This window comes from Natrix helvetica (genome assembly GCF_964273705.1).
Source record: "Natrix helvetica genome assembly, chromosome: Z".
NCBI lineage: Eukaryota > Metazoa > Chordata > Lepidosauria > Squamata > Natricidae > Natrix > Natrix helvetica.
This window is the reverse complement of record NC_138554.1, coordinates 2,265,642-2,292,168: the sequence shown is the minus strand read 5'-3', so window position 1 is coordinate 2,292,168 and position 26,527 is coordinate 2,265,642. Positions and strand designations below refer to the sequence as shown.

Below are 26,527 nucleotides of genomic sequence, written 5' to 3'. Positions count from 1 at the left end.
TTTTTACCCTGCCTTTCCTTTTGAAGCTCAAAGGACTAAATCACTGAGGACTAGAAACCTCCCAAGCAGAGCAAAACCTGAAAGGCAGGTAAGACACCTCCCTAAAAAAATGAATCACTCTATTTATCCAGGCTTGCATTTATGATTATGGCATTAGATTTTTTTTATCCTGTCTTTGCAAGCAACTCAAGATGGTGAATTTAGTTGCTCTCCTGCGCCTATTTTTTGCCACAACGATAAACCTGTGAGGTGGGTTGGGCTGAGGGAGAGGGAGTGTCACCCAACCAGTTTTCAGACTAGAACTCTCCCTCTGCTGGTGATTGGCCCAAAGTCACCCAGCTGGCTTTCATGGCCAAAGCAGGACTAGAATTCCCATTTTCTGGTGACTGGCCCAAAGTAATCTAGCCAGGTTTCATGGCTAAAGCAGGACTACAACTCCCATTTCCTGGTGATTGGCCCAAAGTCACCCAGCTGGCTTTCATGGCCAAAGCAGGACTAGAATTCCCATTTTCTGGTGACTGGCCCAAAGTAATCTAGCCAGGTTTCATGGCTAAAGCAGGACTACAACTCCCATTTCCTGGTGATTGGCCCAAAGTCACCCAGCCAGCTTTCATGCCTAAAGTGGGACTAGAACTCCCAGGCTCCTGGTTTCTAGCCTAGGGCCTTTTGACCACTATCCTGGCACAACCATAACTGTTACCTCCTGGCAGACATATTTCTTAACTGGTATTTTAGGGGAATTGTTTTAAATTTAATTTTATGGGATATTTTTAGGGGTTTTAAAACTATATTTATATACTTTACTCAGCTGTACAGTTCTTTTTAACCTTCTTTTTAACCTCCTCCATATCTATCTTCCTATTTAACAATTTTAACTGTTCAATTATTTAGTTATTTATATGATGTATTTCTTGTATGGACTGTACACCGCCCCGAGTCCCTTTCGGGAGAGGGGGCGGTCTATAAGCGCTCAGTAAGTAAGTAAGTAAGTAAGTAAGTAAGTAAGTAAGTAAGTAAGTAAATAAATAAATAAATAAATAAATAAATAAATAAATAAATAAATAAATAAATAAATCCCACATTGGCTCTTCACTGACGCTGCGATTCTGAACTTCACTTCCAAACCTGAATCCTCGGCTTAATGACGGGTTAGTTTGCAAGATAGAGCCTGGGCTCAAAGCAGAGACCTGGTCCACCCCCCCCCACCCCCCGCCCCCACTTACGTTTTGGGAAGGGCGCCGTTTTCCCACCTCGCGGAGGGGCCCGATCAGCTGCAACTCCTCCCAGACCTGGTGCTCCATTGCAAAGCCCAGCAGCCCAAGAAATGGGAGGGTTTTTTTGAAGGTGGGGGGGGTCAGGGGTAGCCGTGCCAAATTGGGTGGATGTGCCTCCCCCCCCCCCCTTTCTCACCTGGGGAGACCTCTACCTCTTCCCCCCCCCCCAGCTGCTAGGATAGAGGAAGTCCCCAAAAAAGAAAAGGAAAGAAAAAAAGAAGGGAAGGAGGGATTTAGGGAGTCTGCAAGCAGCTGGGGGAAGACTGGGAGAAGGAGGGGAAGGAAGAAGGGGAGTGAGAAAACGGAGGCTGTGGCAGTAAGTATTGGAAGAATGAAGGGAGAGATGCTAATCGGATGAGCTCGCTCTCTCTCTCTCTCTCTCCTGCAACTCATCTCTCTTCCTTTATTTCTCTCTCTCTCTCTCTCCTGCTTTTCTTATTTGGGCAAATAACTCAAGGCCACGAACGTATTCAACCAAGCGGAAATATTGGCAGGCCCCTGGCATCCTGGGCATCAATTGTTTCGACTCCTACCCTCCAAACGACGCTCGAGGGCACTGCGCACCAAGACAGCTAAAGCACGAGGTGAGTCCCCCCCCCTCTGCTAAACCAACAATCCCCTCCCCCGCTGTCAAACCATTCACGGAGGCTGCATTGCTGTCAGTCTTCTCATCCTTCCCATCTCCTCTCACTTAGGACCGTCGTAAGGCTGTGGCTTGTAACCCCCAGGGTTTAGGTTGGTATTGCGTCCTGATTGTTTATAGGGAATGGGCTAAAAAGGTCCAAGAAGCCAGCTTTCAGGGCTAAGGTAGAACTAGAACTCACCATCTCCTGGCCATGAGCCCAAAGGCACCTGGCTGGCTTTTGTGGTTAAGGCGGAAGGGGGAGGAAGAGGAGGAATTGGGGGGTCCTGGGTGCTCTCTGACTTTGGTGGTTTTCCTTGCAAACATTTCATGACCCAACTAGGGAACATTATCAGTGTTAAAAGGGGGGGAGGAGGAGGAATTGTGGGGTCCTTGGTGCTCTCTGAGCTTGGTGGTTTTCCTTGCAGACGTTTCATGACCCAACTAGGGCACATCATCAGTGCAGGGAGGGAGGGAGGGAGGGAGAGGAGGTGGCAGTGGACTATGGGCTCCTATTTGCTGCCTGAGTTTGGTTGAGTTTTCTTGCAGATGTTTCGTGACCCAACTAGGGAACATCATCAGTGCTGCAAGGAAGGAAGGAAGGGAGGGAGGGAGGGAGGGAGGGAGGGAGGGAGGGAGGGAGGGAGGGAGGGAAGGAAGGAAGGAAGGAAGGAAGGAAGGAAGGAAGGAAGGAAGGAAGGAAGGAAGGAAGGAAGGAAGGAAGGAGAAGGGAGAGAAGGTAGTGATGGACTATGGGGTCCTTGGTTCTCTCTGAGCTGGCTTGTTTTCTTGCAGACGTTTCATGAGCCAGCTAGGGAACATCATCAGTGCCAGAAGGGAGGAGGAGGGGGCGGAAGAGGAGGAGGAGGAGGAGGAGGACTGTGGGGTCCTTGATGCTCTCTGAGCTTGGTGGGTTTCCTGAAGACCTTTCGTGACCCAACTAGGGAACATCATCAGTCCTCAAATTGGCCTCTTAGCTTTGCGCCAGGGAAGGCTAACCCTTTTGATTAGCAACCCCAAAATACAATGCAAGCGCCCCCCCCACCCCGCGCATGTGCCCTGCCACACACCCCTCGGCAATTTGGGGCTTCCAGGTTGGCGCAGGCGGCCTTCCATGCCTGTGAGGGGGGCGTGCGCATGTGCGCAAACCACTCAAATGCAATGCAAGCCCCCCCCCCCCCCGCATATGTGCGCATCCCCACATCGACCCGCGCCCCGTGCCTGCGCAACAGACCCAAAAACCACCTGGCTGGTGGGAGGCGTGCATGCATGCGTGGTGGAGCTGGGCTGGGGCGACCGCTGGCGTGGCCGCAGAGAGGGGCCTGCCGTAGGTTGGCCATTCAGCCGTTGCGCCGTTGTCTTTTGCGTCACCAAATCAGAACCCCAAGCGGCCTTCTTGGCAGTCAACCTGAGAGAGGCGCGCTCCCCGCCCCCTCCTTCTGCAAACGCGGATGCCAAGATGGCAACGCTTGGGCCGGGTTCGAATCCCGCTTGTGGCCGCAGAGCCCCGCGCCGCCCAGACCAGGCGGGCCGAGAGGGGAGCTCTCCCACCCTCACCTTCTCCTTCTCGAGGTGCAGCCGGCTCTCCTCCTGCAACCCTTGATGCTGCTGCTCCAGCTGTTTCTCCCGCTGGGACCAGGCCCTCTGCTGCTCTTCCAGTTGGGCCCGCAGGGCGTCCTGCTGGCGCCGTTCCAGGTCCCACTCGGCCTCCAGGCTCTGCACCCGGACCCGTTCGGCCTCCAGGCTGCAGGACAGGGCGGTCTTTTCCTTCTCCTGGGGAAACAATAGGGAGGGGGAGAATAGGAATACTGCGCTCCCAGTGCTGAGGAAAGACGGGAATGGAGTAGAAGAGAAGAACAGAGTTGGAAGGGACCTTGGAGGTCTTCTAGTCCAACCCCCTGCAGAAGAGAAAAGAGAAGAGAAGATAGGAGAAGAGAAGAACAGAGTTGGAAGGGACCTTGGAGGTCTTCTAGTCCAACCCCCTGCAGAAGAGAAGAGAAAAGAGAAGAGAAGATAGGAGAAGAGAAGAACAGTTGGAAGGGACCTTGGAGGTCTTCTAGTCCAACCCCCTGCAGAAGAGAAAAGTGAAGAGAAGAGAAGAACAGAGTTGGAAGGGACCTTGGAGGTCTTCTAGTCCAACCCCCTGCAGAAGAGAAGAGAAAAGAGAAGAGAAGATAGGAGAAGAGAAGAACAGAGTTGGAAGGGACCTTGGAGGTCTTCTAGTCCAACCCCCTGCAGAAGAGAAGAGAAAAGAGAAGAGAAGATAGGAGAAGAGAAGAACAGTTGGAAGGGACCTTGGAGGTCTTCTAGTCCAACCCCCTGCAGAAGAGAAAAGTGAAGAGAAGAGAAGAACAGAGTTGGAAGGGACCTTGGAGGTCTTCTAGTCCAACCCCCTGCAGAAGAGAAGAGAAAAGAGAAGAGAAGATAGGAGAAGAGAAGAACAGAGTTGGAAGGGACCTTGGAGGTCTTCTAGTCCAACCCCCTGCAGAAGAGAAGAGAAAAGAGAAGAGAAGATAGGAGAAGAGAAGAACAGTTGGAAGGGACCTTGGAGGTCTTCTAGTCCAACCCCCTGCAGAAGAGAAAAGTGAAGAGAAGAGAAGAACAGAGTTGGAAGGGACCTTGGAGGTCTTCTAGTCCAACCCCCTGCAGAAGAGAAGAGAAAAGAGAAGAGAAGATAGGAGAAGAGAAGAACAGAGTTGGAAGGGACCTTGGAGGTCTTCTAGTCCAACCCCCTGCAGAAGAGAAGAGAAAAGAGAAGAGAAGATAGGAGAAGAGAAGAACAGTTGGAAGGGACCTTGGAGGTCTTCTAGACCAGCCCCCTGCAGAAGAGAAGAGAAAAGAGAAGAGAAGATAGGAGAAGAGAAGAACAGAGTTGGAAGGGACCTTGGAGGTCTTCTAGTCCAACCCCCTGCAGAAGAGAAGAGAAAAGAGAAGAGAAGATAGGAGAAGAGAAGAACAGAGTTGGAAGGGACCTTGGAGGTCTTCTAGACCAGCCCCCTGCAGAAGAGAAGAGAAAAGAGAAGAGAAGATAGAAGAGAAGAACTTTTAAAAAGAAGATTGCAAGATTGGGCTCTACCTATCAGGCGAAACCTTTAATGCAGGGTCAGTCTCAAAATCAAACCAATCCACCTCTCCCTCCCCCCCTCTCTCTCTGTCCCTGTGTTTTTTTCTTTCTCTCCTTCCCTCCCTCCCTCTCTCTCCCCTCTCTGTCCCTCCCCTCTTTCCCCCTCTCTTCCTCTCTCTGTCCCACTCTGTGGTTTTTTCTCTCTCCCTCCCCCCGTCTCCTCTCTGTCCCCCTTCTCTTTCCCTCCCTCCCCCCCTCTCCCTCTCTTTCTTTCTCTCTCTCTCTCTCTGTCCCCCGCTTTCTCTGTCCCTCTCTGTGTTTTCTCTCTCTCACCATCCTTCCCTCTCTCCCTCCCTCCATATCCCTCTCTCCCACTCTCTCTCCTTATCTTTCTGTCTCTTTTCCACTTTCTGTTTCTCTCTCTCTGTCCCTCACTCTCTATCCCTCTCTCGTTTTTTTCTCTCCCTCCCTCTCTGTTTTTCTTTCTTTCTCTCTCTCTTCGTCCCTCTCTTTCTCTCTCTCTCTCTCTGTCCCCCTTCTCTCTGTCCCTCTGTGGTTTTTTCTCTCTCCCTCCTTCCCTCCCTCTTTCCTTCTCTCTCTCTGTCCCCCGCTCTCTCTGTCTCTCTGTCGTTTTGTCTCTCTCTCTCCATCCCTCCCTCTCTCTCTCCCTCCATATTCCTCTCTCTCCCACTCTCTCTCCTTATCTCTGTCTCTTTTCCACTTTCTGTTTCTCTCTCTGTGTCCCTCTCTGTTGTTCTGTCTCTCTCTCTCCCTCCCTCTCTCTCTCTCTTCGTCCCTCTGTTTTTCTTTCTCTCTCTCTTTCTCTCTCTCCTCCCTCCCTCCCTCCCTCCCTCTCTCTCTCTCACACACAGACACCAGCTCTTACCAAGGTCTCCTTCTCCATGCAGTACTGGCTGGCCAACTGCTGATCCCGGTTGAGGGACGACAAGGCTTGCTGGAGGCGTCCTTCCAGCTCTGACATTTTCTAAAAGAAGAACAAAGCCGACACGGAAGATCCTTCACGACAGATCCAGGCCGGAAGTACAGGCAGTCCTCGACTTATGACCACAATCGAGCCCAACCTTTATGTCACTAAGGGAGACGTTTTGCCCCCATTTCACGACCTTTCTTGCCACCGTTGCTAAGTTAGTAAAGACGACTGTTAAGTCAATCAGGCTTTCCCCCAAAGGACGAGTTCGCTGGTCGGAAGGTCGCAAAAGTGGAATCGCACGACACAGGGGGTGCGGCGACCGTCATAAATACAAGTCGGTGGCCAAGCGGCTGAATTATAATCCCGTGACGGGGGTTTTGCAATAACTGTGCTACTGTGAAGAGGAGAGGAGGGGAACAACGGGGTCCCCCCCGTGCGAAAGGGCAGGGGATGATGGGAGGCCTTCCGATGGAGCCCTGCCCCCCCCGCCCCCCACAAGAGACCCACCTCCTTCTGCCTGCCCAGGCCCTGCTCGGCAGCCTCCTTCTCGGTCTGCAGCCTGCGCTGGGAGGCCGTCCGCTCGGCCTGTTGCTGGTTCCAGCCTTCCACCACTTTGGCCAAAGCCTGGCGAGAAAAGGAAAGGAGAATCGGCAGAGAGACTACGCCCCCCATGCTCCCCAGATAGGCCGGCCAGGATTGGGGTGGATGGGAGATGGGAATCCGAAGATTTGCAGGAGGTTTCATCAGGCTGAAAAAAGGGGAGCCTGTGAGTTCTAGTCCCGCCTTAGGCATGGAAGCCGGCTGGGTGACTCTGGGCCAATCACCAGGAAATTGGGAGTTCTAGTCCCGCCTTAGGCATGAAAGCCGGCTGGGTGACTCTGGGCCAATCACCAGGAGATTGGGAGTTCTAGTCCCGCCTTAGGCATGGAAGCCAGCTGGGTGACTCTGGGCCAATCACCAGGAGATTGGGAGTTCTAGTCCCGCCTTAGGCATGTAAGCCAGCTGGGTGACTCTGGGCCAATCACCAGGAGATTGGGAGTTCTAGTTCTGCCTTAGGCATGGAAGCCGGCTGGGTGACTTTGGTCCAATCACCAGGAGATTGGGAGTTCTAGTCCCGCCTTAGGCATGGAAGCCGGCTGGGTGACTCTGGGCCAATCACCAGGAGACAGGGAATTCTAGTTCTGCCCTGGGCATGAAAACCAAAGGGATTGGGGTTGTGGAGTGGGGGAGGAGGAGGGAAGAAGAGGAAGAGGAGGAGGAAGAGGAGGAGGAGGAAGACGACTGTGAGTTCTTTATTGCTCTCTGAGCCGCGTTGCTTTCTTGCAGACGTTTCATGACCCAGCTAGGTAATATTATCAGTGCTGGTTAGCCCCACTTCCTCCCAGCACTGATGTGTTATCTAGCTGGGCTATAAAAAAGTCTGCAAGTAAACAAAGCAGCTCAGAGATCTCCCAGGAGGCCCCATTCCTCCCTCCTCCCTCCTCTGTCTCCCCTCCTCTCCCTCTTGCCCCTCCCCTTCTCCTTCTCCTCCACTCTGCAAACCCTTCCAGCACTGATGACGTTACCTAGTTGGGTCATGAAATGTCTGCAAGGAAAACAACCCAGCTCAGAGAGTCCCAAGGACTCCCCAATCCACTCATTGAAACCTCCTGCAGAGACCCAGCCAAGCCCCCCCCCCTCCCAAGCTCCTCCCCCCCCTTGCAGGAATTGTTCTCTCCTTGCCTCCTCCTGTGCCCCCCCCCAGCGCCCAGCTGAGACTGACCTTATCCAGCTGCTTGATCATGCTGTCTTTCCTCTTGTCGGCCGAGATGGCCACTGCCAGCTGCTGCTGGAGCTCCAGGATGCGGTTCTGGAGGGCCTGGATGTGCCGCTCGCAGTGCTGAGGAAAGACGGGAATCGGTTAGAATAGAATCACAGAGTTAGAAGGGACCTTGGAGGTCTTCTAGTCCAACCCTTTGCAGAAGAGAAGAGAAGATGGAATAGAATACGGAATGGAATGGAACAGAATACAATACAATAGAATACAATAGAATAGAAAATATGGAATGGAATAGAGTGGAGTGGAGTAGAAGAGAAGATGGAAGAGAAGAGAAGATGGAATAGAAGAGAAGATGGAATAGAAGAGAAGACGGAATATAATAGAAAAGAAGGGAAGATGGAATAGAAGAGAAGAGAAGGGAAGAGTTGGAAGAGACCTTGGAGATGTTCTAGTTCAATCCTTTGCAGAAGAGAAGAGAAAAGAAGAGAAGAGAATATGGAATAGAAGAAAAGAGTTGAAAGAGACTTTGGAGGTCTTCTAGTCCAACCCCCTGAAGAATAGAATAGAATAGAATAGAATAGAATAATAACAGAGCTGGAAGGGACCTTGGAGGTCTTCTAGTCCAACCCTCCACCCAAGCAGGAAACCCTACACCACTTCAGACAAATGGTTATCCAATCTCTTCTTAAAAACTTCCAGTGTTTGAGCTTTCACAACTTCTGGAGGCAAAGAAGAGGGAGGGGGTTGGACTGGGGGCAGCAGGAAGGAGGCAGGGAGAAATTGAAGGGGAGCATGCTGCGGAAGCCCCCCCCCCTCCTTAGGCAAGAAAAACCAAATGCACAGGTACAGTATAGGTGGTACCTTGCTCAACAGTAGTAACTGTGAAAGGGATCTTGGAGTCCTAGTGGACAACCATTTAAATAGGAGCCAGCCGTGGGCAGCAGCTGCCAAAAAAGCCAACACAGTTCTAGGCTGCATCAACAGAGGGATAGAAAAGATCACGTGAAGGGTTAATACCATTTTACAATCCCTTGGTGAGGCCACCCTTGGAATACTGCATTCAGTTTTGGTCACCACGATGTAAAAAAGATGTGGAGACTCTAGAAAGAGTGCAGAGAAGAGCAACAAAGAGGATTAGGGGACTGGAGACTAAAACATATGAAGAACGGTTGCAGGAACTAGGTATGTCTAGCTTAAGAGAAAGAAGGACTAGGGGAGACATGATAGCAGTCTTCCAATATCTCAGGGGTTGCCCCAAAGAAGAGGGAGTCAAGCTATTCTCCAAGGCACCTGAGGGTGGAACAAGAAGCAATGGGTGGAAACTAATCAAGGAGAGAAGCAACTTGGAACTGAGGAAAAACTTCCTGATGGTGAGGACAATTCACCATTAAAATGACTTGCCACCAGAAGTTGTGAATGCCCCAACACTGCAAGTCTTTAAGAAGATGTTGGATAGCCATTTGTCTGAAGTGGTGTAGGGCTTCTTGCCTAAGCAGGGGGCTGGACTAGAAGACCTCCAAGGTCCCTTCCGATTCTAGGGGAACAAGGACCGCAGGGAAGGTGAACGGAGGCCACTTGAGCGGCTGAGCCGAGGAGCTTTGCTTAATGTCCCAACGCTACTGGACCTCCCGTAAGCCAGACCTGGCTCTGGAATTCTGGGAGTTGAAGTCCACCAGTCTTAAATCAGGGGTCTCCAAACTTGGCCACTTTAAGACTCGTGGACTTCCACTCCCAGAATTCCCCAGCCAGCCACATAGGATAACTTTCTTAATAGACAGTGGGTATGCAGTAAACGTAATATATCTTGTTGGTCTTTAAAGTTGCCAAAATTGGACATCCTGCCTCAGGGGGTTAGGTTTTTAAGACAGACAAGGCGACCCAAACTAGCATTCTCAAGCCCAGTTAGGAAGGCGCCTGGTTCAGGGCACCGTGGTCTTGCTTACCCACGATCCCCTTTGCAACCCCACCGTCGGGTCCCCGAGTCCAACTCACTTTCCGCCGAGCCTGTTCTTTCTCCCAAGCGTCTTTAAGCAAGCGGGGATCCAGTTGGGCGACCTGATCGTGGAAGTGACCCAGCCGCAGGCTGGTGTAACGGGGGAAGAGATCCTCGAAGCTGGCCAGAGATCCCGGAGGGGAGACCTCGTGCAGAGGACGGGCGCTAAACGAAGCCAAGAGAAGCAAATTGAGCAAGGAGGAAAAAGAACAATGGCAACAAGGAAAGCAGAAGGAAGTTGCAAATCATTATTGTTTCTTTAAGGGCTGCAGTGGGATAGGGATATCAATTTGAAATAGACCACCTATTTCCCATAGTATCACTTAGTGACCGATTTGCCAGTGATGGTGAAATGAGGACTGCCCACAACGGGATCTTTAAGTACAGGTGGTCCTCAACTTACAACCCTTTTTTAAAATAATTTTTATTGAACATTTTTACCTTTAAAAAACAAAACACACACACAAACAAGACAAACATAACAATATAAGTTATACAGCTTTCTGTATCAACCGTTTAGACTTTGTAATTCTCTAGTCCACATTGCCCTCCTATCGATTTTAACTTTTGTAATAGTGTCCTAACAGTTGAACTAACACTTGTAATAATATAAAATTGTTCCTATCACCATTTTATTTACATTGTGGTCAATGTTTTTAAGTTTGATAGCCATTCGTAACTTTGGTTAATTTTTATTCAATACTAGTTTAGAGGGGGGAAAACACAAACAAAGACTTCTATTTCCTGTTTTGGCTTCTGTTTTCTAGCCACGTATACATTCTATTCCATATTTTTTAGAAACCCGATTCTTCTCTTTCTTTTAATTCCATGGTCATTTTGTCCATCTCTGCACACGGGTAGCCTCCCACCGTCCAGTACGATCCCACAGGGTTGGCCTCCTCAAGGTGCCGTCGGCCAGGCAGTGTAGGCTGGCGACCCCCAGGGGGAGAGCCTTCTCTGTGGGAGCGCCTTCCCTCTGGAATGAGCTGCCCCCGGAGCTTCGCATAACCCCCGGCACGTCCTAAAAAGTTGGCTTTTCCAGCAAACCGGCCTTGGTGGAATAAAATAAATCATTAATTTTAATTGTTAATTTAATTTCTAAATCTCATTGTAAATGTCTATTGGGTTTTTTGGATATTCTATTTAATCTTTCTTTTAACTTTTGTAATATGTGTTTTTATGTTGTACGCCGCCCTGAGTCTCTTGGGAGAAGGACGGCATGTAAGTCCAATAAACCTAAACCTATTCTATTCTTTTCTATTTCTATATTTTATTTTCTATTCTATTTCTATATTTTCTATTCTATTTCTATATTTTATTTTCTATTCTATTGTTTTCTATTCTATTCTATTTCTATATTTTATTTTCTATTCTTTTCTATTCTATTCTATTTCTATATTTTATTTTCTATTCTATTTCTATATTTTATTTTCTATTCTACTCTATATTCTATTCTATTTTAATCTAATCTAATTCTCAATTCTATTCTATTTCTATATATTCTATTCTATTCTTTCTCAATTCTATTTGATTTCTATATTTTATATTCTATTCGATTTCTATATTTTATATTCTATTCTATTTCTATATTTTATATTCTATTCTATTTCTATATTTTATTTTCTATTCTATTCTACTTTATATTCTATTCTAATCTAATTCTCTATTCTATTCTATTCTATTCTATTCTATTTCTATATTTTATATTCTATTCTATTCTAATCTAATTCAGAATTCTATTCTATTCTCTATTGATGGTATGCTATGCTAAGGGACGTGGTGGCTCAGTGGCTAAGACACTGAGGTTGTCGATCAGAAAGGTCGGCAGTTTGGCGGTGCCGTGTAAGTGCCGCGTAACGGAGTGAGCTCCTGTTACTTGATCCAGATTCTGCCAACCTAGCCGTTCTAAAGCATGTAAAAATGCAAGTAGAAAAATAAGAACCATCTTTGGTGGGAAGGGAACGGCGTTCTGTGCACCTTCGAAGGCGTTGAGTCATGCCGGCCACATGACCCCGGAGACGTCTTCGGACAGCACCGGCTCTTCAGCTTTGAAACGGAGACAAGCAGCGCCCCCTAGAGTCGGGAACGACTAGCACAGATGTGCGAGGGGAACCTTTACCTTATGCTAGGCTGTTCCATTCCATATTTTCTATTCTATTCTATCTCTCTGCACTTAAAGAGACCACCCACTCGGCTGAGGCCATCTTACTTGAGCAGGGCCCCAGTGCTGTCGCTCTCAAAGGAGTCGTCATCTTTGTGTTCCAAGGACTCCAGTGTGACCATCGGACCCCCTGCAAGAAGAGAGCACAAGAAGGGCAGCTGAAAGCAGGCTGGGGCCTTCAGGGATACTTCTGGAGGGAAAGGAGTGGCAGAAGCTGGGGGTGGTCAAAAGAGGGCTCAGCCTAAAATCCCCACATAGCCACGAGGGAACTAAGCCCAACCTCCCTTGAAATCCCTGGATCCTTATCAAACTCCTAGCAGGGGCTAACTGTTAATTGAGAAGATTCCTGCACTGAGGCTTTCAGCAATGAAGCAGTTTAGTTAGAAGATTCCTGTGCAAAAGCTTTCAAGCAATGAAGCTGTTTAGTTAGAAGATTCCTGCAGTCTTTCAGCAATGAAGCAGTTTAGTTAGAAGCTTCCTATGCAGAAGCTTTCAGCAATACAGCAGTTTAGTTAGAAGATCCCTGTGCAAAAGCTTTCAAGCAATACAGCAGTTTAGTTAGAAGATCCCTGTGCAAAAGCTTTCAAGCAATACAGCAGTTTAGTTAGAAGATCCCTGTGCAAAAGCTTTCAAGCAATGAAGCAGTTTAGTTAGAAGATTCCTGTGCAAAAGCTTTCAAGCAATGAAGCAGTTTAGTTAGAAGATTCCTGCAGTCTTTCAGCAATGAAGCAGTTTAGTTAGAAGATCCCTGTGCAAAAGCTTTCAAGCAATGAAGCAGTTTAGTTAGAAGATTCCTGCAGTCTTTCAGCAATGAAGCAGTTTAGTTAGATCCCTGTGCAAAAGCTTTCAAGCAATGAAGCAGTTTAGTTAGAAGATTCCTGCAGTCTTTCAGCAATGAAGCAGTTTAGTTAGATCCCTGTGCAAAAGCTTTCAAGCAATGAAGCAGTTTAGTTAGAAGATCCCTGTACAAAAGCTTTCAGCAATACAGTAGTTTAGTTAGAAGATTCCTGTACAAAAGCTTTCAGCAATACAGCAGTTTAGTTAGAAGATTCCTGTGCAAAAGCTTTCAAGCAATGAAGCAGTTTAGTTAGAAGATTCCTATGCAAAAGCTTTCAAGCAATGAAGCAGTTTAGTTAGAAGATTCCTGCAGTCTTTCAGCAATGAAGCTATTTAGTTAGAAGCTTCCTATGCAGAAGCTTTCAGCAATACAGCAGTTTAGTTAGAAGATCCCTGTGCAAAAGCTTTCAAGCAATGAAGCTATTTAGTTAGAAGATTCCTGCAGTCTTTCAGCAATGAAGCAGTTTAGTTAGATCCCTGTGCAAAAGCTTTCAAGCAATGAAGCAGTTTAGTTAGAAGATTCCTGCAGTCTTTCAGCAATGAAGCTATTTAGTTAGAAGCTTCCTATGCAGAAGCTTTCAGCAATACAGCAGTTTAGTTAGAAGATTCCTGTGCAAAAGCTTTCAGCAATACAGCAGTTTAGTTAGAAGATTCCTGTGCAAAAGCTTTCAGCAATACAGCAGTTTAGTTAGAAGATTCCTGTGCAAAAGCTTTCAAGCAATGAAGCAGTTTAGTTGTATTTAAGTACAATGACAATAAAGATTATACTTTAGTTAGAAGTTTCCTGTGTGGAGGCTTTCAGCAATGAAGCAGTTTAGTTAGAATTTTTCTATGCAGAAGCTTTTAACAATACAGCAGTTTAGTTAGAAGATTCCTGTGCAGAGGCTTTCAACAGTAAATCAGTTTAATTGGCCCTTCACATGTGGCCCTGTTTTTCCCCCACTGAACAACTTCCCCTACAACTCTCACCAGAGTAGGAGAGAAATGCCAGATCAAAGTCTCCGGGGAGCTTATTGAAATGGATCACCAGCCTCCAACTGTTCTCCAATTTTAGCATCAAACTGAGCCCCATTATCTTGGCTGGGGGATGAAGGGGATCTCAGTCTGACTCATACGATAGAAAGGCGCTAAATTGGAGGACTCTGTTTTGTGAAATAAAATAAAACTCTCTTCCAAAATTAGACCGCCAGATTAGCCTAATAACGGTACAGTCACCAGCTAAAAACTGGGAATTGTAGTCCTGCCTTAGGCAGGAAAGCCATACTTTGGGTAACTTTGGGTCCATCGCCAGGACATAGTGAGTTCTAGTCCCGCCTCAGGTACGAAAACCAACTGGGTGACTTTGTACCAATCCTCCTCTCTCTTAGCTCAACCCACCTCACAGGGTTGTTGTTGGGGAGAAACTAGGAGTAGGAAGGAATATTCTGTACGTTCACCACCTTACGTTATGTATAAAAACAATATAAGCAGGTTTCTAAAGGCAATAAATAAAATAATTGGTTGCCGGGCCGCTGTAGGCGTGGAATAAGAAAAAGGGTTTATTTATCTCTTCCGTGCACATCCCATCCAGGCCATTTCCCCCTTCCCCAATCTCACCAGGCACATCCCTGGATCCCCGCAGCATACTCTGCAGGTGACTCCGTACGTTCTCCATCTCCGAAATGTGGCGGGATTCGCCCGCGGCACCCTACAAGAAACGGAGAGGGCTTAGCCGCCGAAGCTGTCCGTCAATCGGGAGGTGGGTTGTCCTAGAAGTCCCTTTTCTCACCTGCCTAAACGCGCTGGCCTCCACGCTGGCGGAAAGGCGATGGCTCAGCTCTTCCGCCAGAGTGTCCAGATCGACGTCGGCCTCCATGGCTTTCCTAGCCGGGGTTGAGCCGTGCTGTCCCTCCAGCCGAGAAGAGGCCAGAGCCTCGGCCTGCCGGCTCTGGTGAAGGGAGGCGTAGAGCTGGGTGGTGACTTTGGAGCTGTACGGGGTGGAGAGCAGAGAGCAAGGCACCTGCTGCCCAGGGGTGGGGGGCTCCGAGGCTGGCAGGAGCTCCATGTCACTCAAGAGATCGTCGCTGTGGAGGGAAGAGCTCAGTGCTCTCCGGAGGCCCTTCTCAGCCATGGTCCCGGGGTCCTAAACGAAGAGCTGGAGCCAGCACAAGCATTCTGAGCTCAGAAGGCTGGGACTTCTGTCATAATGAGAGCCCCAAACGCCGGCAGCAGGAAGCTGGAGCACCACCGGGAAAGCAGAGCGCTCTTCCTCAAACAGGTCCCTGGAAAAGAATAAGAAAGAAAGAACGTTGAAATTCAGCGTACAAAGGAAGAAAAGCAAGGGAGACAAGTCCTGGATGTGTTTAAAATGGTCGGCCGGTCAGATGCTCAGAAGGATTTGGCAGTTTCATCAACCTGCGGCTCCGGAGCCGCATGTGGCTCTTTTGTGCCTCTGCTGCAGCTCCCTGTCGCCGGTCAGCTCCACAATTGATACGGCTTTTGGTTAGGACAGGGAGAGGGAAAAGGATGCCACACTAGGGGGAGACTCTGTGGGGGGATCACACTTCCGGTCAGCTCCAGTATTGAATGGGGGGGGGGTGTCTTCCGGTTAGGAAATTTGTGGCTCTTTTGAGTGTTTGAGGTTGCCAACCCCTGGCCTATCTGAATAGCCAGATGGGGATCTTTTGACGGCATCAGTGAAGCTCTCGCCTCGCAATCAGGAGGCTGCGAGTTCAATCCTAGGTAGATATTTCTCTCTCTCTGGGCACATCTGCTGAACACAACTCCTCACTGGCAACCAGAAAGGCATCTGGTCAGTAAAATGCTCAGCTCCATTCAGTTGCCCAAGACTCCACCCCGCATGGGATTACGGGGTGGGAAAAAGGAAGTGATGCGTTGCAGGATGTCAGCCGTTTCCAGCAAAACCGCCTTTTGTAATTGACTGAGCGGGAGTTTTGTCAATGCCGATGGACTTCCGGTGGTGCTCCAGATGTTTTGGGGGAATTGCATCCGACAAGGGACTTGGGGGCCACCGGTGCTCCCTTGTTTGCTTTCTCGGGCCCCTTTTTCCCGTTCTTTTCCCGTTTCTCTCCGCAGCTCTTTGCATTTTATTATCTTCTCCCCTTCTTTTCTCTTCCCTTCCGCCGACTCTTCCAGATGTTTCGGTTTCCTTCATAGTGTTATCATTTATTACATTTCTATGCCATCTCATGACGCCGAACGGCTTGTAATATTGCAAAGGGAATCCGATTCCGACGGGGGATAAAACACACACAAAAAAAGCGATTTTTGAGGGGAAAATGAAAAGTGGGGGGGGGAGGCTAAGCCCCCCCCCCTTCCCCGACCCAGTGAGGCTTTCTATTCTATATTTTCTCTCTGGTTCCTCCTCAGCCTGGCACCAAAAACCTTGAGAAGCTCAGCTGGGGAGGGAGAGGATGGGAGACCACCAGGAAATCCCAGGACGGCTGAGGAGACACGGGGAGCAGCGAAAGCTCCCCCCCAGCCCCAATATCGTTCCCTGACCTCCCAAATGGCTTTCTGTGTTGGCAACCCGCCCCCCAATTCTCTCCCCTCAGGACCCCACCCTCATTGCACCCCTTGCCCCTCCTCAGCTGAACCACTGCCTTGGACTCCATCTCCCATCATCCCCCGCCAGCTCGGCCAGGCTCCCAGGGAGGACAATGGGAGTTGGAGTCCTGCACATATGAGGGGAGGGGAGGGCCCCGTCCTCCACCCCTGAGGTAAACCGCGTCCCCCTCCCCAGCGCCTCCTCCCCGTCGTTTTGGCGCCCACCCCCCTCGGGTCCTCGCTTTGAGACCCACCCTGCCGCTCCGGCTAGGCTCTAGACCGCCGTCTCCGCCTCTCCGGTCCTCGCAGAGACCCCCCCACGCTCGGCTCTTTGGCTCCCGCGCAGCGCCGGGCAAGGCCTCGGGCGGGAGAAGAGTGAAGCCGACGCCGCCATTTTCCTCCCGGGCAAATTTTGCCCGTCATACGGGGAGAGCGGCGACGGCGGCGCATGCTCGGGAGAGGGGCGGGCGGTGAAAGCGGGGGGCGGGCCAATCAGCGAGCGGCGTCGCCTAAGCGGAAGCGAAGGACGTCGGGCCTGCAAGGTTGTCATAGAGACCGAAGCGGCGATTGAGGTAAAAAAAAAAAATCGGGGGGGGGGGTCCATCCCGGCCCCCAAAATCTGAGATGGGGGGGAGGGAGTGGATGATGGGCGGCGTTATCCTCATGGCGAGTGTATTTAGTATTTATATCCCCCTGTTTTGAGGGGGGGGGTTCTGTCCCTCAGCCTGGCTCTAATATGGGGGTCCCTATTCCCCCCCCTCTTTGTCTCCCCCCCCCCAGATGACGGTGCACAACCTCTATCTCTTCGACCGCAACGGCGTCTGCCTGCATTACAGCGAGTGGAACCGCAAGAAGCAGGCCGGCATTTCCAAGGAGGAGGTGAGACCCCCCCCACGACCCCCCCCATCACGGGTGGGTGGGGGGAGAGGACTGCCCTCTGCACGCGCTCAGAGGTCCCGGCCAAGGCTCCCTTGCGGGGTGGGGGGTGGGGGGGCTTGTCTGCCTCTTGTGATATTAATCATGTTGTTTTATTGTTTGATTATTTTTATTATTTTATTATAGTGTTTTCTGACTGTCATCATTACTTTATAGTAGTTTTGCTAGTATATCATTATATAGCAGATTATTACATTTCATTTATTATTGTATTGTTATTGTTTTATTGGGTTTTTGTATTGTTTTATTATGTTGTTATTTTTATTTTATTTTCTTACCATTTTCTTTTTATTTTATATTATTATTGTTATATAGCAGATTATTATAATTCATTTATCATTGTATTCTTTTATTATAGTATTTTCTTATTTTCTTACTATTTTCTTTTTTTATATTATTATCATTATTATTGTTATATAGCAGATTATTATAATTCATTTATTATCATTGTATTGTTATTATTTTATTATAGCATTATTTTCTTACCTTTTTATTATTTTATAGTAGTATTGTTTTTATATTATATAGATTATTACAATTCATTTATTATTCTATTGTTTTTTATTATTTTTATTGTTTTGTTATTCTATTATTTTATTTTCTTACTTTTTTATTTTATATTATGATTATTGTTACATAGCAGATTATTATAATTCATTTATTATCATTGTATTGTTATTATTTTATTATAGCATTATTTTCTTACCTTTTTATTATTCTATAGTAGTATTGTTTTTATATTATATAGCAGATTATTACGATTCATTTATTATTCTATTGTTTTATTATTATTTTTATTGTTTGGTGTTATTCTATTCTTATTATTTTATTTTCTTACTATTTTCTTTTTATTTTATATTATTATTGTTATATAGCAGATTATTATATTTTATTTATTATCATTGTATTGTTTTATTATTTTATTGTAGCATTATTTTCTTATTATAGTAGCATTGTTTTTATATTATATAGCAGATTATTATTTCATTTATTATTCTATTGTTTATTATTATTTTTATTGTTTTGTGTTATTCTATTGTTCTTATTTTATTTTCTTACTATTTTCTTTTTATCTTTATATTATGATTATTGTTATTATATTATATCATTATATAGAAGATTATTATCATTCATTTATTATCATTGTAATTGTAATGAATTATTGCTATAATCAAACACGGGGAATCACAAGAGAAGCCCAGTCCAGGTAGTCCTCGATTTACGACCGCAATGAATCCCTCCCCAACATTTATTTTGTTAAGTCAGACAGTTGTTAAGTGAGTTTGGCTCTATTTTATTGCCTTGTTTTCCTACGGTTGTTAAGTGAATAGCTGCAGTTGTTCAGTCAGTCACACAGTCGTTAAGTGAATCCAGTCAGTCCCCCCTTGACTTTGCTCGTCGGAAGGTTGCAAAAGGGGATCTTAGACACTGCAACCGTCATAAATATGAATCACTTGCCAAGCGTCTGGATTTTAATCCCGTGACCACGGGGGAAGCCATCGTAAGCGTGAAAAACGTCCATCAGTCAGTTTTTCTGGTGCCGTTGCCACTGGGTGAACTGTTGCAAATCGAGGACTGTCTCTATGCAGATTATTTAATCATTAGAATAATTGAATTTAATGTATTGGCCGCCCGTTTTGCCCCAGTGAAACTCTAGGCAGCTAAGCAATATCGAAAAAATAAAACTCTCCAGGCAAGATAAATATAAGTGGACTTTGACTTAGGACCACAGTGAGAACCAAAATGTATGTGTGAAAAACGGTCGTAAGTCCTATTTTTCAGTGCCGTTGCAAATTTAAACGGTCACTAAGCGAACTGCTGTAAGTCGAGGACTACCTATAAAATACTATTTTAAAATCCTCGACATACAACCACAATTCAGCCTAACATTTCTGTGGCCAAGCACAACATTTAAGTGCGTTTTGCCCCGTTTTATGACCTGCCTTGCCATAGTTGCGAAGCAACCTGTGAACACGGTTGTTAAGTGAATCCGGCTTCCCCAGGGTCTTTGCTTTGGTGCCATTGTTAACTTCAAATGGTCGCTAAAAATGAACTGTTCTAAGTTGAGGACTCGCTGCGATGTTAACTTGCTGTAAACCCACAATGGGGCGCGGTGGCTCAGGCTAAGACGCTGAGCTTGTCGATCAGAAATGTTGGCCATTCGGCGGTTCGAATCCCTAGTGCCGCGTAACAGAGGGAGCTCCCGTGACTTGTCCCAGCTTCTGCCAACCTAGCCATTTGAAAGCACATTAAAAATGCAAGTAGGAAAATAGGAACCACCTTTGGTGGGAAGGGAACAGCCTTCTGTGCACCTTCGGTGTTGAGTCACACCGGCCACATGACCACGGAGACGGGGATGAACACCGCCCCCTAGAGTCGGGAAGGACTAGCACAGATGTGCGAGGGGAACCTTTACCTTTAAAGGCCAACAGAGGGGATCCAATCTGACCTATTAAAATTATATTCCAAACCAAGAAGAATTATGAACGCTTAGCATCCCCAGCCAATATGGCCACTGACTGTGGGACGATGGAAAATCGAAATCGATTTTTTTAAAAAACCCAAAACCCTCCCTTGGGAGATGTTCGCACTTTGTGCGATATGTCCCCGAAAGCTGATTTAAGCTTCAACGCTTTGCCGAGAGCGTTATTTCAGTTTCACCTGGCTTTCAAAACGCGCCTTTCGGATTGGGTTTAGGCCGCTAATCTCGCCCGATATGAATCTTTCTAAAAATTTGGCGGGGTTCCCAGGGAGCAGAGCTTAGCTGTTAATGGATTAAAAATAAAAAAATAAAACCCTTTAAGCCGATTGAAGGCCGGGCTCGCATGTGCTCCGGCAGCTGCCGATGGCCGCAGAGAGAACAAGAGGAACGGAAGGGGGGGGGGGCTTAGCTTTGTACTTCTGTTTTTAGACAGGTATCTGAGCTGCTTTCGCTACTGCTCTTTATCCTGGGCAGGGGGAAAGCGGGCACGAGCAGGATCAGAAATCCAGAATTGGATGGGACGGTATGGCCCATGCTGGCCTGATGCAGGAATCCGAATCAAACGTCCCACGGATCGCTTGCCAACGACACCTCCAATGAAGGGGAAAGTACCCATCGCTCCCGGGTCATTGGTTTCGCACTTGAACTGCTCTGAATTATGAGGAAGTATCGGGGCGAACAACCATCTAAAAATCGAGCCGACTACTTTATCGTTCTCTGCCTAGAGTACAGGAATCTTCCGCAGACGGGCAGCGTTCCATGGGAATGACCAGATAACGCACTAAGGCTGGGGCGTCAAACTCAAGGTCCAGGAGCCAGGTCCGGCCCAATGGGTTGCAGAAGGCCGTCACAGCGGCCCAGGAGAATGACATCGTGGCCCCAATGAATGACAGCGAGTGGGCCACGCCCACCGAGGTCAAACACAACCCTCAATGAAATCGAGTTTGACACCCCTGCTCTTAAGGTGAGGGTGTCCAACCTTGGCAACTTTTCAGACTTGTGGACTTCAACTCCCAGAATTCCCCAGACAGGAGGGTTCACCCACAATTCAGCACGAATAGGACAAGAACAAATGTACCTTCTTTTTTTCTTCTTTTGAGATTGGGAAACTTTCCTAGTAGATCGAGGGAATGCGGCAGATGTAATATACCTTGATTTCAGCAAAGTGCAAAAAACATATATATAAAACCCGTAACAAAAGGGTTATTCGTGGTGACTTAGATGGCGAGACAATTACATGGGAAAGTAATCTGCTGGTTGAGGAATTCTGGGAGTTGAAGTCCACAGGTGTTAAAAGTTGCCAGACGTTGGATACACAGACACCCCGCCCCTGCTCGTAAGGCATTCAGGGGAGCTTAGGCCTAACCCTCTTGTGTTTACAGAGTCCGGGCTTCTTCCCCACTTGACCCTCATCTGGGATTCTAGCTCTCCAACAGAACATTTTTTTCTAACATCGGGGTGGGATCTGCCTTTCCCCTCATTTTAATTCACAATTCTGGTCCTGCACAGGGGTGGGATTGGAAAAGGTTAGCAACCGGTTCTCTGCCCGATTGCTGGGTGGGCATGACCATGGTGGGCGTGGCCTCCTGCACCAGGGTGAGGCACAGTGTGTTTGCCCTCCCCAAGCTTCGGAGGTTTTTTTTGAGCCCCCGGGAGGGCTAAAATGGCTTCCCCCTGGCTCCGGAAGCCTGAAACGGGCCCATTTCCGGACTTCCGGGTGGCCCATTTTCCCCCTCCCAGAGCCTCCACTTACCTAGTATGATGAACAGGCCGCTTGGAGACTCCTGGGAGAGGGGTGGGCGAGGCCAGCCTGTGCTTGCAAGAACCGCTTCAGCGAACCGTTGCAAACCGGCTAAATCCCATCGCTAGTCCTGCACCCCGTTCAAGGCAGACATCTATGGGGGAAGGTTTTTTTTCCCCACCAGACAAGGAGCATGATGAGACCAAAGAGCGTTGCCCCGTGGGGCTCAGCAGGGGAAGGGTTAACCTTGTCAGTCTCCTCTAAGACGTTCTCAGCCCCGCTGGGCTCTCCCTGCGGTCTCTGAAGCCTGAAGTTGTTCTCTGGCCCCACCGCTGTGACACGGGGCCGTAAAGCTTCACTAAACAGAGCAGCGCAATGTTCTCTTGGGTTGAATTGCCTTCATGGTGCCAGAGCACGACGAGTCGCCTGGAAAAACCCCTGGCCTGGCGCCCCTTCCGAGACTTCGCACTTCTCCAAGTAGAATTTAGCCTAGATTTAAGGAGGAAAATCCCCGTCAGCGAGAAGAATGGCAGGACTGAAGCCCCCACAGCGGCGCTCCAACGTTTTCCCGTCGCTGAGCGAGATCCTTTTGGCTTGCCCCCATTTTTACGACTCGTCGTTAAGCGAATCGCCTCGGCTGTACATTTAGTCCCGCGGGTGTTAAGTGGACTTTCCCTTCTCGACGGGGGATCGATGACCCCGTCGCAAAGCTGAGTCAGTTGCTGTTTCGAACATGTGACCGCGGGGGAGGCTGCAACGGCCATAAATGTGAAAAAGGGCCGTAAGTCACTTTTTTTGCAGTGCCGTCGTAGCTTCACCAAACGGAAGGTTGCAAGTTGAGTCAGTGTAATCGGTGGAACTACTTGCCACCAGAAGTTGTGGCTGCTCCTTCACTGGAGGCTTTGATGAAGAGATTGGACGTTTGTCTGGAATGCTATAGGGTCTCCTGCTTGAGCAGGGGGTTGGACTAGATGACCTCCAGGGTCCCTTCCAAGTCTTTTACAGGTTGTCCTCGACTTACGACCACAACCGAGCCCAACATTTCTGTTGTTAAGCGAGATATTTGTTAAGCGAGTTTGCCCCATTTTACGACCATTCTTGCCTCCGTTGTTAAGTGAATCCCTGCTGGCTGATAACTTAACCACCCGGTTGTTAAGTGACTCTGGCTCTCCCCCCCCCCCCCCATTGATTGCTGGTCAGAAGGTCGCAACAGCGGATCACGTGACCTTGGGTCACCGCGACCCTCATAAGTACGAACCAATGGCCAGGCATCTGGGTTTTGATCGCTGGACGCCTGGGGAGGCCTCAACGGTCGCACCTCTGAAATACGGTCCTAAGTCACATTTTTCAATGCCGTTGTACCTTTGAACAGTCACTAAGCCAACTGTTGTAAGCCGGAGACTACCTATAGTAAGACTTTGAACTTTTAGAACAACTTTATCGTTGCTTTGAATGTCCACTAATCACATATATTAAAATGAAATTTCCTTGCACGCAGCTGTCGAAGAGTCACTCCCTTGGATATGCACTGCATAACTATGACGGAAGGGAGGAAGGAAAGAAAGAGAGAGAGGAGGGAGGGAGGGAAAGAGAAAGAAGGGAGGGAGAGAAGGAAGAAAGGGAGGGAGGAAGTAAAAGAGAGAGAGGAGGAGGGAAGGGAGGGAGGAAGAGAAAGAGAAGGAAAGAAAAGAAAGAGGGAGAGAGAAAGGGAGGGAGGGAGAGAAGGAAGAAAGGGAGGAAGGAAGAAAAAGAAAGAGGGAGGGAAGGGAGGGAGGGAGGAAGAGAAAGAAGGAAAGAAAAGAGGGAGAGGAAGAAAGAAAGGGAGGGAGGGAAAGAAGGAAGAAAGAGAGGAAGGAAAGAAGAAAAGGATGGGAGGGAGGGAGGAAGAGAAAAAGAAGGAAAGAAAAGAAAAAAGGGAGAGAGAGAAAGGATGGGAGGAAGAAAGAAAGAAAGAAGGGAGGGAGGGGGAGAAGGAAGAAAGGGAGGGAGGAAGAAAGAAAGAAAGATGGGAGGAAGGGAGGAAGAGAAAAAGAAGGAAAGAAAAGAGAGGGAGAAAGAAAGGATGGGAGGAAGAAAGAGGGAGAAGGGAGGGAGGGAGAGAAGGAAGGAAGGAAGAAAAGAAAGACAGGAGGGAGGGAGAGAAAGAAGGAAGGGAGGGAGGAAAAGAAAGGGAGGGAGGGAGCAGTAGTGGGGGTTCGGCCTGAGCCGAAGACCCGGCAGCGACCCAAGCTGGCCCCGCCTCCAAACCAGGGCTCCTCAGTTGCCTCCGCCATCTTGTTTTTTAGTTCTGCTGCGCATGGGCAGAACAACCTCTATTAAACCAGGCACCCAGCGCAAGGGCAAAGCGCGCCCATGCGCAAACGGGCAGTAATGCCCTCTAGGACTCACCCCTGCGAGGGAGGGCAGGAGGGAATGGAGGAAGGAAGAGAAAGAAAGAGGGAGGGAAGGAAGGAGGGAGGGAGGAAGAAAAAGAAAGAAAGAAAGAAAGAAAGAAAGAAAGAAAGAAAGAAAGAAAGAAAGAGAAGAAGGAAGGAAGGAAGAAAAGAAAGAAAGAGGGAAGGAAGAAAGAAAAAGAAAAGGGGAGGGAAGGAAGAAAGAGAAAGAAACAAAAAGAAAGAGAAAGAATACAAAATTATGCATATGCCCACCTGTGTCATATGACCCAAAATGACCTGTAATGGTCTCTCCTCCCTTCTCTCTCTCTCTCTCTCTCTCTCCCCCAGGAATTCAAGCTGATGTACGGAATGCTCTTCTCCATCCGCTCCTTCGTTAGCAAAATGAGCCCTGTGGATATGTATCCTTTTCCCCCCCCTTTGGGCAATCTCGGGGGGGGGGGAGTGGGGGCAGAGGAGGACCCCACGGGGAACAGGGGGGGGCTTCTTCCTAGCACACCCAGAGCCCCACTTGCAAGACCTGACAGCTAGTGGGACGGCGAAGAGGGCGTGTTTCCCTTAACATCCCCGCTCCGCAGGAAGGACGGCTTCCTCTCCTTCCAGACCAGCAAGTACAAGCTGCACTACTATGAGACGCCCAGCGGACTCAAGGTGGTGATGAACACCGACCTGGGAGTGGGCAGCATCCAGGACATCCTGCACCAGATCTACAGCTATGTGAGGATTGGTGTGTGTGGTCTCCCCCTTTTGTGGTCTTGTCCCGAGAGTCCTCGCCTTACGACTAGAGCCGGGGCCCGAATTGTCTACCGCTAAGCAAGCCCGTCGCTGGTTAAAATAGAGTCGCGCCCAACGTAACGGCCGAGCGCTTTAAAGCCTGAAGGAATAAAAAAGTCAGTTTGCAGTGGGAAATTTTTGCTGCTGGTTGGTTCCGGTTTTCCGATGGAAATTGGGAAAGGCCTCTTTTTAAAAAACAAAAACAAAAAATGAAGTCTCAGCGAGTTTAGGAAATCTTTTTTTGCACTGTCATCTAAAACGACGGGGGAATTTTAATAAGAGGAATGAAAACGGTTCCGGCGATAGAAGAAAAATATTTGTAGCTCAGAGTTGAAACTGGGCTCCTTGGGGCTCTCTCGGCTTTGGTAGTTTTCTTGCAGACGTTTCCTGACCCACCTAGGTAACGTCATCAGTGCTGGAAGGGAGGGGGGTTTGCAGAGGGAAGAAGTGCAGAGGGAAGAAGAGGAGGACAAGAAGGAGGAATGGAGGAGGAGGACTGCGAGCTACTTGGTGGTCTCTGAGCTTTGGTAGTTTCCTTGCAGACATTTCATGACCCATCTTGGTAACGTCATCAGTGCTGGAATGGAGGGGGGTTTGCAGAGAGAAGGAGGAAGAAGAGCAGAGTGAAAAAGGAGAGCACGAGAAGGAGGAACGGAGGAGGACAGTGGGGTCCTTGGTGGTCCCTGAGCTTGGTAGTTTTCTTGCATACGTTTCGTGACCCAACTAGGGAACCTCATCAATGTTAGAAAAGAGGGGGCGGGGTTGTGGATGGAGGAGGAAAGGAGGAGGACAGTGGGGTCCTTGGTGCTCTCTGGGCTGGGTTGTTTTCTTGCAGACGTTTCACGACCCACCTAGGTAACGTCATCAGTGCCAGAAGGGAGAAGGGCTTGCAGAGTAGAGGAGCTTTCTGCTTTCTGAGCTTGTTGGTTTTCTTGTCGACAATTCACTACCATAGCTGGTAACAACGTCAGTGCTGGAAGGAAGCGGTTATTTGCTCCCTGCACAGCAAACTGATGGGGTTATCTAGTCAGGGGATGAAACATCCGCAAGTTAAAAGGCTCCTTTTTATTCCCGCTGGGATGGTTCTACACTATAAATCTTCTTCATTCGTACGTATGTGTGTCTCTGTGCGTGTGGGTTCCAGCATAACTCTGGAGCGCCTGGAGCAATTTCAGCCAAACTTGGTACACAGATAATTTACTCTCTGGAAACAAATACTGTGGGGGTAAGAGGCCCCTAACAACCCCTCGGGGTGTGTGTTCTGTTAAGAGACAGCCTGTTGTGACTTAGCAACGGCTTCTGCTGTACTGCCGTAAAATGGCTTCTACTGTACAGCGCAGAAGAGTTGCCATGGTAATGGCGTCATGATACTCCACAAGGGGGCTCCCCCTGGTAAGGGGAGAAAATTCAACATTAGAAATTAAGTTTGGTCCGGACATTTCCCCCCTATAAATAAATACCCGGGGAACGGTGGGATATCGGCTAGTGCAGTATAAAAGACAAATTGGACCCTCTGAAGGCCATAACTCCGCTCCATTTTTCCTCTCTCAGGGGGCGGGGAGGGGGGCTTGGGGAGAAGGAATCCCTGCTTACCACCGCGCCTCTCTCTCTCTCCCCTCTTCCTTAGATTTACGTGGAGTACGTGGTCAAAAACCCCCTCTGCAGCTTAAACGAGACCATCCAGAGCGAGCTTTTCCGCAACAAGCTGGACAGCTTCGTCCGGGCATTGCCCTTCTTCTCGGCTCGTGCCGGCTAGCTCTCTTTTTTTCCCTGACACTCCCTGAAGGACTCCTCGCAGTACGAATGATCCAGAAACAGCAAGCCGCCTCATTTCCCACGAGGCTGGGCATTTGCACACGCTTGCATACCTTTCGCCAGGAACTGCGCCTCCGTTTCCCATCCGAAGAACTGCAGCGGGATGTCACACCGTCGCTGGGTGCCGCTCTGTTTATAGTGGAATATTCTGATATTATTTTTCGTTGTTTTTTTTTAATAAACCGGATCTCAAAAGTTA

General features: G+C 48.5%; 2 protein-coding genes across 6 annotated transcripts in view; one reads left to right on the top strand and one right to left on the bottom strand.

The window, feature by feature from the left end:
- The window catches only part of LOC309381406 (centrobin-like), a 35,800-nt gene extending 19,202 nt beyond the window's left edge, over positions 1-16,598 (bottom strand). For 2 of the 3 annotated variants that reach the window (XM_081932360.1, XM_081932361.1), the window contains exons 1-9: positions 16,442-16,598; positions 14,410-14,902; positions 14,238-14,328; positions 11,853-11,934; positions 9,643-9,808; positions 7,654-7,770; positions 6,399-6,515; positions 5,847-5,945; positions 3,454-3,669 (exon numbers count right to left, since the gene is read on the bottom strand). In XM_081932360.1, coding sequence (XP_081788486.1) covers positions 3,454-3,669; positions 5,847-5,945; positions 6,399-6,515; positions 7,654-7,770; positions 9,643-9,808; positions 11,853-11,934; positions 14,238-14,328; positions 14,410-14,751 — 1,230 coding nt within the window. In that variant the 5' untranslated portion in view covers positions 14,752-14,902; positions 16,442-16,598. Of the gene's footprint in view, positions 1-3,453; positions 3,670-5,846; positions 5,946-6,398; positions 6,516-7,653; positions 7,771-9,642; positions 9,809-11,852; positions 11,935-14,237; positions 14,358-14,409; positions 14,903-16,441 lie in introns of those variants that run through there. The other variant, XM_081932362.1, reaches the window with a different exon arrangement.
- LOC309381416 (trafficking protein particle complex subunit 1) lies at positions 1-26,527 on the top strand. 3 transcript variants are annotated; one of them, XM_081932379.1, is made up of 5 exons: positions 1-88; positions 16,968-17,066; positions 24,070-24,140; positions 24,318-24,456; positions 26,141-26,527. In XM_081932379.1, exons 2-5 carry the CDS (start codon positions 16,968-16,970, stop codon positions 26,267-26,269), a joined length of 438 nt encoding a protein of 145 aa, XP_081788505.1. In that variant the 5' UTR covers positions 1-88; the 3' UTR covers positions 26,270-26,527. The 3 variants fall into 3 exon arrangements, with proteins under 3 accessions (XP_081788505.1, XP_081788506.1, XP_081788504.1); XM_081932380.1 differs by lacking the exon at positions 1-88 and adding an exon at positions 2,059-2,081; XM_081932378.1 differs by lacking the exon at positions 1-88 and adding an exon at positions 16,655-16,759.